At 42.4% G+C, this 15625-nt stretch overlaps 1 protein-coding gene across 2 annotated transcripts in view; it reads right to left on the reverse strand.

Moving 5' to 3' along the window:
• Positions 1-15625, reverse strand: part of USP32 (ubiquitin specific peptidase 32) — a 329432-nt gene that overhangs the window by 53038 nt on the left and 260769 nt on the right. For both annotated transcript variants that reach the window (XM_073615247.1, XM_073615245.1), the window contains exons 19-22: positions 10520-10594; positions 9958-10096; positions 3804-3909; positions 2217-2390 (exon numbers count right to left, since the gene is read on the reverse strand). In XM_073615247.1, coding sequence (XP_073471348.1) covers positions 2217-2390; positions 3804-3909; positions 9958-10096; positions 10520-10594 — 494 coding nt within the window. The remainder of the gene's footprint in view (positions 1-2216; positions 2391-3803; positions 3910-9957; positions 10097-10519; positions 10595-15625) is intronic.

A 15625-nucleotide genomic window follows, 5' to 3' on the forward strand; every position in this document is an offset into this window, starting at 1 on the left:
TCCTCCCCCCTGCTCAGTGCCCCATAGCAAGCCACTTGCTAGGGAAGCACTCATGCGGGGCTCGATTCCGAACCATGTTGTGTGTGTCCCGAGACACACACAGTGCAGCTTTGCCCCGCCTCCACTTCCATCTCACAGGATATGATTGATTGACAGCAGCAGGTGCCAATGGCTGCCACTGCTACGTCCATGGACAGTGAGGAGAGAGAGTGTGGAGAGAACTACTGCACTCGGGCACAGTGCTGCATCAAGTTCAGGCTCAAGTATAGGGTGGAGCTGCACACAGGTGTTTTGCTTTTTTTTTTTTTTTTTTTAGCGTAAAAGGTAAAAACCCTGCTACGTCTACAACCTCTTTAAGTTTTTAAACAACTCCGATCTTGTGCTCATCACATCTTCCTCTTTTTTTTTTTTTTTTTATGATTTATTCAAATTTGGCAGGCCCAGAACACCTTGTGTTTTTCTCCTACACAAAGCTGACTTTGCAGCACAATGAAGACAGCCTTTCCATAAACAAAATGTAGAGTATGGCATTGCAACACCCAAAGTCGAAAAGAGGAAACAGCGATTGGCAGGACCTTGGCATAGTGCAAACATTCGAATAGTAGAGATATTTTAACAGGCTTTTTTCATACAAGAACTATTTCTCTCTCCATACAAGTGCATGGGAATGCAAAGGCGGCTTGAAGCAGGTCAAACGCAAGGTAGAAGGAGGTAAACTGCACGTCAAATGCATCTGCCAATGAATTCTGAATTATCTCAAACTGATATCAAAAGCAAGCTAATCTACACAGCCTAAGGCCCATCAAAGCAGGTCCCAATCCTGACCAAATATTATAGCCTGCATTGTGTAAATGATAACCATTGTATCTCACAAAAGTGAGTACACCCCTCACATTTTTGTAAATATTTTATTATATCTTTTCATGTGACAACACTGAAGAAATGACACTTTGCTACAATGTAAAGTAGTGAGTGTACAGCTTGTATAACAGTGTCAATTTTCTGTCCCCTCAAAATAACTCAACACACAGCCATTAATGTCTAAACCACTGGCAACAAAAGTGAGTACACCCCTAAGTGAAAATGTCCAAATTAGGCCCAAAGTGTCAATATTTTTTGTGGCCACCATTCTTTTCCAGCACTTCACAAGTTGCCACAGAAGTCCTCTTCCACTCTTCCATGACAACATCACGGAGTTGGTGGATGTTAGAGACCTTGTGCTCCTCCACCTTCCGTTTGAGGATGCCCCACAGACCCCCACCCCCCACCCCACCCCTTCAACCTCTGCAGCAATGCTGCCAGCACTCATACGTTTATTTCCCAAAGACAACCTCTGGATATGAAGTGCAACTTCTTTGGTCGACCATGGCAAGGCCTGTTCTGAGTGGAACCTGTCCTGTTAAAACTTCTGTATGGTCTTGGCCACCGTGCTGCAGCTCAGTTTCAGGGTCTTGGCAATCTTCTTATAGCCTAGGCCATCTTTATGTAGAGCAACAATTCTTTATTTCAGATGCTCAGAGAGTTCTTTGCCATGAGGTGCCACGTTGAACTTCTAGTGACCAGTATGGGAGAGTGAGAGCGATAACACCAAATTGAATACACCTGCTCCGCATTCACACCTGAGACCTTGTAACACTAATGAGTCACATGACACATGGGAGGGAAAATGGCTAATTGGGCCCAATTTGGACATTTTCATTTAGAGGTGTACTCACTTTTGTTGCCAGCGGTTTAGACAATAATGGCTGTGTGTTGAGTTATTTGGAGGGGACAGCAAATTTACACTGTTATACAAGCTGTACACTCACTACTTCACATTGTAGCAAAGTGTCATTTCTTCAGTGTTGTCACATGAAAAGATCTAATAAAATATTTACAAAAATGTGATGGGCGCACTCACTTTTGGGTAGATGCTGTAAATTAAAAGGTGAACAGAACCATGAAAACACGGTTCTGTTCACCTTTTAATTTACAGTGTCTCACAAAAGTGAGTGCACCCCTACACTTTTGTAAATATTTTATTATATCTTTTTATGGGCATCAGTTGGGATCAATAAAGCTTTAAAGGAAACGTGTCATACATGAAATACTACTAAAACATTCTAACAAGTTAAATATTCTGTATGGAATGTACATCTTTTGTTACAAGCACATGTTGTATGAATGGGTTTCATTAGGCAATTTTAATATTAATTCTACATTAAACAAGGTCTAACCTCTGCAGCAACTTCCCAGTCTGGTCGGCCATCGCTGTCCTTAAGCTCAACATATGGCTTATCATGGACTCTATTAAGATCCTCATGAAGACCATCCAAAAGAAAAGCAAGTAGCTCTTGGGAGTCTTGCTGCTGGAAGCCATTGAACCGTGGGGCATATTTTGCGATTGTCCACTGTGGAACAAAAATATAACAAAGGAAGCAGGTTTAAGAAAATTCATAAAACACAATTATTAATAAAAAATAAAATTGTTTTAATATCTAGGTTTCCAAGCAAAATGTCTATATATAAACAATTTTACATGTTTATGATTTCAATAAAATATGTCTCTATGCATCTATTAAATCTGAAAGTGAAGATGGCAATAGGTGATAGTGGTCTATGGTTTATTGACCCGATAATATACTGAATAACATCGTTTGGTAAACACGGGGAGTGCAAAATCTGGTGCAACTCTGCATAGAAACCAGCTTCAACTCTTCTGGGAAGGCTGTCCACAAGGTTTAGGAGTGTGTCTATGGGAATGTTTGACCATTCTTCTAGAAGCGCATTTGTGAGGTCAGGCACTGATGAAAGACAAGAAGGCCTGGCTGGGCTGAGGTCAGGACTCTGTGCAGGCCAGTCAAATTCCTCCACCCCAGACTGGCTCATCCATGTCTTTATGGACCTTGCTTTGTGCACTAGTCCAAATCTTTTGGTGGAGGGGGGATTATGGTTTGGGATTGTTTTTCAGGGGTTGGGCTTGGCCTCTTAGTTCCAGTGAAGGGAACTCTTAAGGCGTCAGCATACCAAGACATTTTGGACAATTTCATGCTCCCTACTTTGTGGGAACAGTTTGGGGATGGCCCCTTCCTGTTCCAACCTGACTGCGCACAAGGGCACAAGCAAAGTCCATAAAGACATGGATGAGCAAGTTTGGGGTGAAGGAACTTTACTGGCCTGCACAGAGTCCTGACCTCAACCCGACAGAACACCTTTGGGATGAATTAGAGTGGAGACTGCGAGCCAAGCCTTCTCGTACACATCAGTCCCTAACCTCACAAATGCCCTTCTGGAAGAATGGTCAAACATTCCCATAGACACACTCCTCAACCATGTAGACAGCCTTCCCAGAAGAGTTGAAGCTTTTATAGCTGCAAAAGGTGGGCCAACTCAATATTGAACCCTACGGACTAAGACTGGGGTGCCAGTAAAGTTCATGTGCGTGTAAAGGCAGGTGTCCCAATACTTTTGGTAAGATTGTGTATATGCTCATACTCATGTCAGAAAATAATACAGTTCATACACTTTTACAGTTTCTAAAACAGTACAGCCTTTTGCACCGACAAAATCATCTTATGACAGATATTTTGTGCCAGCAATACTCTAACTCTTTAGTGAAATCTCAACAGATATTTTATATCTATTTGGGCATGTAGCTTTATTACAGGAACCAGGGGATACAGTAGTGAAGTATTATGTGGGGATTCACAAAGTCTTTGTGTCATATTGGGCCCTGTGTATTGAAACTTTGAGTTGGAAGTCTAAACACTTACACATGCAAGGGTCACATTATTACTTTCAGTAAACGACACTAGAAGTCTTACCCTTAATTTAAGGGGAGCCACATTCTTCTGAGTTCCACTCCACAGCTCTTGAACCAAATCACCATAACACTTAGCCATATGTCCTTTCATTCCTAAGGGGTTTGTTCTAAGGTATAAAAAAATGCATAAGATTATTTAAAGGGCAATTCCACTTTCGTGGGGAAAAAATAACGCCCCCAGAAATGTCATTTTCTGCTTATGTGATTGGCTCACTGATTTTCCCAGAGGTCTGCACTAAGATACAGGTCAGATTTTGGGCATCCTCTGTAAAAAAATGTAATTTTTGGTGAGATACCGCCAAAGCGAAATCACATCTACAAGGATGCAGACCTTGGCACTTTCTTCATTAGAATCCTGCAAGTGCAGCAGGCGAATTAGTTTAACTGCTTCCCGCCCAATCACTGTACATATACGGCCCTGTGGGACAAGTGTCACAATGGGAGGATGCACCCTTACGTCCTCTAGAAGCAAGCTTTGCTGGAAACCTATCCGGTGTACACACTGCAGATCACCGGATCGGCATACGGAGCTACTGTGTTCTACTCTGGTACAATCGCAGTGATCACAAGTCCAGTAGTAAAAAATGGCTTTCATTTATGACATCATTGCTTACTACTGTTATCCGGTCTTGAGGTGGTTAAAATCACTCCCATTCACTTTGCACATGGACCCAGACAAACAAACATGTATTTCTTCAGAATAACAAAAGGTAGGAGTCCGCAACAAAGTTTGGTAAAATCCTTGCAATATACATAGATTACCCACAGGGAAATCTTTCATTTTCAACAAAAGTAGAGTTACTCTTTAATTTGACTACCTCTCCCATTGCTTCTAATCTCTAAAATAATTCTATTTGCTTATTTAGGGTTGCCATCGTTTGACAATCCCCAACTAACCTAGACAGCAGGCCTGAAAATCCACCTGATAAAACTTGGGAGAACATTTGAACAGAAGACTATATGGCAGCCTTGCAAATCTGGGATACAGATGCTTGATGTTGAAGAGCCCAAGAGACACCAGAAGCAGAGAAATGAGCTCTAATAGGGAAGGGTGGAACACTTTCGTTAAGGGCATAGTCCATAGAAATAAGTTGTCAGATCCACCTGGCAACGATGGCATGGGAAACAAACTGCCCTCTACGAGGACTTACAGGCAGAACAAAGACTCTGCGCAAATAGTGGCCATGGGTGCTAGGTACACCCTGATAGCACGGACCACATTCAGACAGTTTAGGGCAATTTCCTTGGCAATATTTTGGGGCAGCAGAGAGGGAAGAACAATGCTCTCACTGAGGTGGAAAGAAGAGATCACCCCAAGCAGAAAGTAAGTTTCTAGTCTCAAAACCACCTGGTACTGAAAGTTCGACTTGAACATCGGGTGTTCGCCGAACAGTGAACAATATGCGGCATTTGCAGCAAATTCAAAAGCTGCAAAATGCTGGTAATGTCTATGGGACACGAACATGAAAAATCAAAAGTGCTAATTTTAAAGGCTTATTTGCAAGTTATTGCCGTAAAAAGTGTTTGTGGACCTGGGTCCTGCACCAGGGGACATGTATTAATGCAAAAACGTCTGTTTTTTTCAGGAGCAGTGATTTTATTAATGCTTAAAGTGAAACAATAAAAATGAAACATTCCTTTAAATATCGTGCCCGGGGGGGTGTCCTTAGTATGCCCGCATTTTTCCCGTGTTTATAACAGTATCACAGCACAGCAAAAAAAAAAAGTCATTTAAAACTGCTCACGGCTGTAATATATTTTCGGGTCCCGGCAATATAAATCAAAATCATTGAAAAAAATGGCATGGGTCCCCCCCCCCCCCCCAGTCCATTACCAGGCCCTTTGGGTCCGGTATGGATATTAAGGGGAACCCTGTGCCAAAATTTAAAAAAAAAAAAAATGGCGTAGGTTTCCCCTCAAAATCCATACCAGGTCCTTCAGGTCTGGTATGGATTTTAAGGGAAACCCTGAGCCAAAATTAAAAAAAAAAAAAAAAAAAACGTCAGAGGGGACGGGGTCACCTGTTTACGTCACCGGGTGGCCCCGCCCTCAGCTATATAACAGCTGTCATCGCAAAAAGGCTTCAGTCAGCGGGTGCCTCTTATGGAGGCGGAGGTTTTTCAGGTTTTTTTTTATCGGGTCATCGGACGCTGTGATCGAAGATGAATGGACAGTTATTTTCTTTTTCTTTTTTAATAAAGGACTTGCCACAAATGGTCTACTGTCACGTTTAACATTTTTGGTGAATGTGTAGGGGTACAATGTACCAGATACCCATTCACATTGGGGGGGGGGGGTCGGGATCTGGGGGTCCCCTTGTGAAAGGAGGCTTCCAGATTCCGATAAGCCCCCCGACTGCAGACCCCCACAACCACCGGGCAAGGGTTGTGGGGATGAGGCCCTTGTCCCCATGAACATTTGGGACCCCAAAGCACCCTCCCTAAGTTGAGGGCATGTGGCCCCCCTTTTCCTGTGGCCTGCCAGGTTGCCTGCTGGGATAAGGGTCTGGTATGGATTTTGGGGGGCCCCTACACCATTTTTAAAAGAAATTTTGGCGCAGGGTTCCCCTTATATCCATAGCAGACCTGAAGGGCCTGGTATGGATTTTAGGGGGACCCTCAACGCAATTTTTTTTTAAAATTTGGATGCGGGGTAACCCTTAATATCCATACAAGACCCAAAGGAACTGGTAATGGACTGGGGGGGGGGGACCCATGCAGTTTTTTTTTTCAATGATTTTCACCTATATTGCCGGGACCCGACAATACATTACAGCCGCGAGCAGTTTTTAATTACTTTTTTTCCTTTAGAAATGTCATTTTGCTGTGGTATTGTTATAAACATGGGAGAAATACTACTTTACAGGCATACTAAGGACACCCCTCCCCCCAGGCACGATATTTAAAGGAATATTTCACTTTTATTGTTTCGCTTTAAGCATTATTAAAATCACTGCTCCTGAAAAAACATCAGTTTTTAAAACTTTTTTTTTGCATTGATACATGTCCCCTGGGGCAGGACCCAGGTCCCCAAACACTTATGGCAATAATGTGCATATAAGCCTTTAAAATAAGCACTTTTGATTTTTCATGTTAGCGTCCCATAGACTTTAATGGTGTTTGAGTGTTCATACAAATTTTTTGCCTGTTCGCAAGTTCTGGTGCGAACCAAACCGAGGGGTGTTCGGCTCATCCCTACTAACTACACATGTTGTAATTCATGCCAAACTCAGGATCCAGCGCTTGAACCAAGAATTACAGAGCAGCGCCACAGAGTGGGGGGTCTGGGTATAATCCCCAAGACAAAATCAATAGATACCAATCCAAATACTGTAGCCAAATCTTTATGGAGGTGTCAAAAGAAAAAAACTGAATGGTTTAAAAAACAAAAATATTTCTCCAGAAGAGAAATCACCGAAAGTCACTAGCAAAGTTTCATGAATGCGCACTGGAGAGATTTTTTGCCTTTGTCCAATCATTTGAAGGCAGTCTGCATATAATGTATGGCCTATGAATACAAGTCTTATGTCCTAAACTGTACAATAAAAATATATCTTTATTTAAACTTTAGCTGTTTATTCTATACCATTATCGTGACCAGTCACCAAAAAAAATAAAAAAAAACCCCAAATAAATTCTCCTACTTCTGATTTGCATGGGGATACCACATTTGTGCACATAATTAGTTGTGTAACCATACTGGGGGTAGAAAACATTGCACTTTTTTTTTTTTTTCATCCTACACAGACACTGACACTAACCTAGATCGAGCCCTGATCTAATTATTTTATATATCATATATACTCGATTATAAGCCGACCCGAATATAAGCCGAGGCACCTAATTTTACCACAAAAAACTGGGAAAACTTATTGACTCGAATATAAGCCTAGGGTGAGAAATGCAGCAGCTACTGGGTAAACAATGCCCATCTGCACCCTCACTGTGCCCATCTGCAGCTGTACCTTTGATAACCAAAACAGCAGGCGTCTCCCGCTGTGTCATGCAGTCTTAACTGTTCGGCGGCCATCCACTGTAACAAAGCCCCGCCTCCTCCTTGTCCGTGATAGACGGAACACTGATTCAGTTTCCCAGCATTGTATCAGCGTACAGTATTCCATCTATGACGGACGAGCAGGAGGCAGGGCTTTGTTACAGTGGACGGCCGCTGAACAAGACTGCATGACACAGCGAGAGACACTCGCTGTTTTGGTTATCGAAGGTACAGCTGCAGATGGGCAGAGTGAGGCTGCACCCTCACTCGGGTATAAGCCGAGGGAGGCTTTTTCAGCATAAAAAATGTGCTGAAAAAGTCGGCTTATAGTCGAGTATATACGATATTATCTCTATCTATTATTGATCTATTGTAAGACAGCAACCACGTGATTAGGAGCTGGATTTACTCTCTCCCAATCATAAGTATGAAATCATGATTGAGCGCACGGTAGCTCAGGAGAAAGCCCACTTTCATGTCACCACGTATATATGTTAAGCTGTTGTCAGGGTTGCAGTCGTTTGACAAACCCCACTAACCTAGACAGAAGAAAGGCTGCTTTAACCACTCCCCCGGGTAGTCGTCATACGACATCATTTACTTTGATTAAAGAAAGAGGAGAGATGTGGGGACGTCTAGACGCCAGATCTCTCTGTAAAGAGGACCTGTCATGCCCTATTCCTATTACAAGGAGTGCTAACATCCCTTGTAATAAGAGTAAAAGTGAGCAAAAAATACAAATTTTAAGAGAAAGTGTAAAAAAAAAAAAAAAAAAAAAATCAATCTGTTTACTCAAAATAACATCATCTTTCACATTAAACAAAAAAAAATTTTTTAATTCATGAAAGTGTTTTTTCAAAACAAATTGCGTTTGAAAAATTGCTCCGCAAATACTGTGTGATATAAAAGATTGCAAAACCCCCCTTTTTATTCCCTAGGGTCTCTGCTAGGAAAAAAAAAAAAAAAATTATATATATATATATATATACACACACACACACATACATATATATATATATATATATATATATATATATATATATATATATATATATATATATATATATATATATATATATATATATATATATACACACACACACACACACACACACACACACACACACACACACACACACACTGGGGGTTCCGAGTAATTTTCTAGCAAAATTAATTATGATTTTTACATGTAGGAAAGAAATGCCAGAATTGGCTTGGGTGGCAAGTGGTTAAAATTATAACAACAATTCAGTTAATACACAAATTAAAGTTAAAACTAAATTCCTTAAACAAATAAATTGGTTTATACTAACCTGGGACTTTATTGTAAAATGCGTTTATGCACTTTACGTTAAAAAAAAAAAAAAAGACAGTCACTTATAAATTATGCTATACGATTAGAAATAATGTTCTAAAAAAAATTAACAAAGGAATTCCTTTTATATTTCGTCAAAGACTGAAAGAGGACATGCACACCTTTCTAATATCACAGACCATGTTCTCTGTTTTTACCTGCCTGCGGCATTGTTCTAGTTGCCAGTGGCTCCAGTGGCCACCATCAAGTGTCGCTCTGCAGCCCAGTTAGCTCTCAAATTATTCCCTACATCTCAATTCTTGATTTTTTATACCTCCGCCTCTACAGCAGTCATCACCGCCTCTACTTTAGCAACCTGCCCTTATACCCCACTGCTATGGACAATTGTCTTTCTCAATTATGCCTTTCTGTTCTCAGTCCTGTCCTATCCTAGCTTAATTTGCATATACAGTGTATATGGTTTGATCTTGCCTTTTTTATTATTCATTATATTCTTTGATTTTACTTGCACTAGTATTGTTAAAAATCCAAAAATTGCTTGTTACAGGATGCGCTTTTGTTGCTTGCTGTATATTACAATTTGGCATTTTCACTGTTGTTCAATTTGCAGTTTTTGCACTTATTCCTTTGCATGTTTTGCCTGCTGTGGTTTTAATTCTGGCTAGACCCTCCCAACGTAGGATTCTGTGTACACCCCCACAAAGCCAATTTCAGACCCAGTCTGCCAAAGATGTGATCACAAACATGAAAAACAATTTTAAACGGACATTTAATGGACTGATAAAGTGAATAGATCTGCAGATTCTGATGTATCCACACACATTTGCTTAGTATTAATCATAAGTACCTGTTTAGCTCATACAGATGTCTCCCTGAGATGAAGTATTTTGTTAGAGGCTGAGTGTTACTGACACATTGGATACTGGAGTTCATAAAGCATGTATTTCCAAGGTTGCTGAGGCCTGTTGCTCCCTTTTCGGTAGGGACTAAAACAAAAAAACAGTACTAACAGGTTATCAGCTATTATGAGCAAATTGGTTAAACTGGAAAAATTACAATGTACAATGCCTTCTGTATTTGTGGGGGTAGTGGCATTTCTCTAAGATAAGGACAGGCAGAGAAACCTTCTGTAAAGTAAATTACCGTAAAAGGCATCTTAGACAGAAGCGGCTTCCTATCTACCGTAATTGTAAAAAATGTTAAATCTCTTGAACTTGATAGATATATAAAATGTAGCTTTAAAAATGCTGCAACAGATAGAAGGGGGCCAATATTATCAGTGATAATAATAACAACATTAACACACACTAAGGATAACATAGTTTTAGTTTGTATAAACCACTTTGGTCATTTCACTTAATATTTTTTTCAAGCTCAAAGATATAGCAGCATTCAACTCTTAGACTTACCTTTATGCCTATCTATTTTACTGCTGTTTGCAATAAATGACATTTCTTCTGGCCAGCTCATGTCTTTGTTGCGAACTGAAAAAAAAACCAAAACAATGCTAACAGTGAATAAGTAGAATTTTAACATTTATAATAGCAAAAAAGTTTCTTGCTCCTTAAAAAAGGTGTGCCTCCTTCAGTCCAAATATGGCAGTACCCTACCATATCTGTATGTCATAAAACTCGAAGTGGGATTGTGAACTAAGTGGATTTGAATAAGTGAAGTAAAAACCACAGAAGTGGTAGACCTCATTCCCACCTGTGTTAAGGGCCGACAATAATTTCCTGCAGGAGACCTCAGCGGGATTTTCTGTGAAAAGCAACAGGCGGAAAGCCCTATTCAATGCAATGAGAGGCTGACAGGGCCCACAGCTGTTCCCATGTAACCAAACATGCACATCTACAGTGGCAAGAAAAAGTAAATGAACCCGGAAATTACCTGATCCTGCTCACAACACAACAAGTCACAACAATAGACAGTGTGCTTAGGCTGATAACATACAAACAATTTTAATGTCTCATGTTTTTATTGAGTACACCCGTTAAACATTTGCAGTGATCGAGGGGAAAAAGTAAATGAACCCTTGGAGTTGATAGCTGGTTGAACCTCTTTTGGCAGCAATAATCTTATGAGAGCACTTTTGGTAGCTCTGGATCAGATCTTCAAAATGTTCAGGAGGAATTTGTGACCATTACTCTTTACAAATCTGCTACGGCTCAGACACATTTATAGGATGTCTGGTGGGAAAATCTCTCTTGAGGTCAGTCCACAGCATCTCTTAGGGCTAAGGTCTGGGCTCTGATGGGGCCATCCCAAAAGGCACTGTTTTTTTTTTTCTGAAGCCAGTTTGTGGTGGATTTACTTCAATGCTGAGGGTCATTTGTCCTGCTTTATCACCCAACTTCTATTAGGCTTCAGCTGGCGGAAAGCCACCCTGACATTATCCTATAGGATATTTTGGTAAACTTAGGAATTAATTTCCAAACCTATCCAAAACCAAGCTCATGATTATTTCCTCCCTCAGGTGCCACTTCCCCTGATTTCTCTGTCAATATCAACAGCTCAACTATCAACCCATCTCCCCACGCCAAGGTCCTAGGTGTAATCCTGGACTCTGAACTAACCTTTCGACCCCACATTTTATCACTATCCAAAACTTGCCGCCTCAATCTCCGCAACATCTCCAAGATACGCCCCTTCCTAATCAATGTCACCACAAAGCTTCTTATCCACTCCCTGGTCATCTCTCGCCTCGACCACTGCAACTCCCTCCTCATTGGTTTACCTCTAAATAGGCTATCCCCACTTCAGTCCATCATGAACGCTGCTGCCAGGCTCATCCACCTCACAAACCGCTCAGCGTCTGCTACACCCCACTGCCAATCCCTCCATTGGCTGCCACTCAGTCACCGAATTAAATTCAAGATACTAACTATAACTTACAAAGCCATCCACAACCTGGCCCCCAGCTACATCTCTAACCTAGTCACAAAATACCAACCTAATCATTCTCTTCGACCTCCTCTCAAGACCTCCTGCTCTCAAACTCCCTTGTCACCTCATCCCATGCTCGCCTTCAGGACTTCTCCAGGGCCTCTCCCATTCTCTGGAATGCTCTACCCCAATTCGTCCGATTTTCTCCTACTTTATCCACTTTCAGACAATCCCTGAAAACTCATCTCTTCAGAGAAGCCTATCTGGCCCCACCTAACAACTGTACATTTATCTTCTCAATCAGCACATCACCCACAGTTATTACCTCGTATCCCTTGACCTTCCCTCTTAGATTGTAAGCTCTAAGGAGCAGGGCCCTCTGATTCCTACTGTATTAAAGTGTATTGTTTTTGTACTGTCTACCCCTCAAGTTGTAAAGCGCTACGTAAACTGTTGGCGCTATATAAATCCTGTATAATAATAATAATAATAATAATTAATTTTCCCCGCAATGATGGCAAGTGATCCAGGATCGGAGGGAGGGAAACAAGCCCAAATCATGATGTTGCATCCATAATACTTTACTGTTGGGATGATGTTTTAATGTTGATAAGCTGTGCCCTTTTTGCTCCATACATAGTGCTGAGTATTCGTCCTGAACAATTCAACTTTTGTTTCATCAGTCCACAAAACTTCAGACGCAGCAATGTTTATTTTTTTTTGCAGCAGCTTCCTCTGTGATGTTTTGCCATTCTACAGTACTAAACGGTCTCCATTCATAGACAATTTGTCTGTCGACTGATGGACGCCTAATCACTTTGAGATTGCGGGGTATTCCTTTCCAGCCTTAGGCGCCTTTCACACGGACGGCTATTCTGCCGCAGTTAAAAGCATGATTTTTTTTCCTGTGGAGTTCAAGACTCCAGGCACTGCGATCAGCTGCATTTGCACAGTGCGATTAGCTGCGGTCGCGTTTGGCTGCGGTTTGCCATTTCCATGGCAACCCGACAGGGTGCCGACTCGCACTGTTTGGTATGAATCTTGAGGGGGAACTCCACGCCAATTTTAAATAAAAAAACGGCGTGGGATCCCCCCCCAGGGGCATACCAGGCCCTTAGGTCTGGTACGGATTTTAAGAGGAACCCCTACGCCGAAAAAACGGCGTGGGGTCCCCCCCAAAATCCATACCAGAGCCTTATCCGAGCACGCAGCTCGGTCGGTCAGGAAAGGGGGTGGGGACGGGCGAGCACCCCCCCCTTCTGAGCCGTACCAGGCTGCATGCCCTCAACATGGGGGGTGGGTGCTTTGGGGGAGGGGGCGCCCTTTCGACTTCGGGGGTCTCTCCGGTTCTTCTCCGCGCTCTCCGGGTCTTCTGCCGGGCTCCTCCGCTATCTTCTGCTCTTTTGCCGCTCTTTTGCTATAGCGGAGGAGCCCGGTCTGCTGCCTTTTGCCCTCTTCTCTTCTTCTGATGTTAAAACGATGCTCTCTCCGGCTGGAATGCACTCTGGACGCTCCATTCTGACTTATATAGGCGGTGACCACACCCCCTAAAACGTCACAGTCCCAGCATGCCCAGGGACTGTGACGGCATAAGGGGGCAGGGTCACCACCTATATAAGTCAGAGCAGAGCGCCCAGAGTGCATTCCAGCCGGAGAGAGCGTCGTGTCAACATCAGAAGAAGAGAAGAAGAGAAGAGGGAAGAGGGCAGAAGGCAGCAGACCGGGCTCCTCCGCTATAGCAAAAGAGCGGCAAAAGAGCAGAAGATAGCGGAGGAGCCCGGCAGAAGACCCGGAGAACGCGGAAAGAACTGGAGAGACCCCCGGAGCTGTCTAATAAATTACTTTAAAAATCCGTGTAGTGTTTTTTTTATTGACACTTTTTCCCTAGATGAATGGGTAGGGGTATCATGTACCCCATACTCATTCACATAGGGTGGGGGGGCCAGGATCTGGGGGCCCCCTTATTAAAAGGGGCTCCCGGATTCCGATAATCCCCCCCACCCGTAGACCCCGACAACCAACGGCCAGGGCTGTCGGGAAGAGGCCCTTGTCCCCATCAACATGGGGACAAGGTGCTTTGGGGTGGGGGGCCACAGGGCACCCCCTCCCCCAAAGCACCCACCCCCCATGTTGAGGGCATGTGGCCTGGTACGGCTCAGGAAGGGGGGGGGGGGCGCTCGCTTCTGGACGCAGCCAATTCTATTCTTTCTATCCGCACAGAACCGCATGTATCTAATTCGCAGCTAAACGCAGTGTGTGAATGGGGCCATAGGAAAGCATTGTGTGCTTTTAGCTGCGGTAGAAAATTAGAAAATCTGCAGCTAAAAGCACCATTCTATCCGTCCATGTGAAAGGGGCCTTATGCAGGTCAACTACTCTTGATCATGTCTTTAGAGAGCTTGACCAGCAATCTTACATTTTTTAAATGTATTATATCAAAGTAGCTCTATACCACACCATCAAACTCATTTCTTTAATTGGATTTCAGGCATGCAAACTACTGACTCCAATTAGCTTTTGTTGAAGTAATTAGTCTATGGGCTCACATACGTTTTTCCTGTAGATGTGAATGTTTAATATGTGTGTTTAATAAAGTCACGAGAAATTAATATCATTTGTGGGTTATCAGCTTAAGGACATTGTGTATGTCTATTGTTGTTCACACACTTTTCTTGCCACTGTACATGTAGGGAGGCAAGACCAGGATCAGAAACTAAAACCCCCTTCCACACTGGGGCGGACAGTCCGTTAGCGGTAAAGCGCCGCTCGTTTTAGCAGTGCTTTTCTTTATCCAGCGCTCCTACACTGCCCCAAAGATGCTGCTTGCAGGACTTTTTTTTCTGTCCCGCAAGCGCACCGCCCCAGTGTGAAAGCACTCAGGCTTTCATACTGGGGAGGCATTAGATGCAGTTTTCAGGCACTTTACAGGTGCTATTTTTAGCACTAAAATGGCGGTAAACCACCTCAGTGTGTAAGGAGTCTAATAGAGGGTGGCATGGAGAAAATGGGAGAAGGGCTCTGGCAGGTTATAAGGGGATTCCCATGTTACAAACATTGGCAATTACAGTACCATTTATTATACAAAAAAACACATGGTAAATACAAGTGCCAAATGCAACAATGAACTTAAAAGTGTGTGTGTTCACCAATGTCAGAAGTTTGTGAAAAAAGTTGGAGAGTTGGTAGCTTTGGTGCATGAAAAATACAATGACTTAATTGGTATTGCTGAATCTTGGCTTCGTTCTTCACATAATTAGGCTATTAATATTCTTAGCTATTCTATTTCAGAGACACAGGGTAAAATAAAAGGTTGTGGCGTTTCTATGTAAGAAGTGATCTAAAATGAGTTTGAAATAGGATTTTGTTGATGATCAGAGTAATGGTGATGAGGAGTTATGGGTCAAGTTGCATATAGGTGTGCATAGGGGCAGATGCTGAATGGTCTAAGGTTATTAGTGGTTTACCCCTAGGATCAGGGTTGGAACCTTTATTTTTTAATCTATTTATAAATAATCTAAAGTTCAGGATTAAGGCCTGTTTCACACAGGCTTCAGCTTGTTTAAGAGCAGTGTGAACCACAAGATTTGACAAAGTATTTGTAGAGCTTTCAGCAAGCTTTTAAAGTAAAATTC

This window comes from Aquarana catesbeiana, linkage group LG02 (assembly GCF_042186555.1).
Source record: "Aquarana catesbeiana isolate 2022-GZ linkage group LG02, ASM4218655v1, whole genome shotgun sequence".
NCBI lineage: Eukaryota > Metazoa > Chordata > Amphibia > Anura > Ranidae > Aquarana > Aquarana catesbeiana.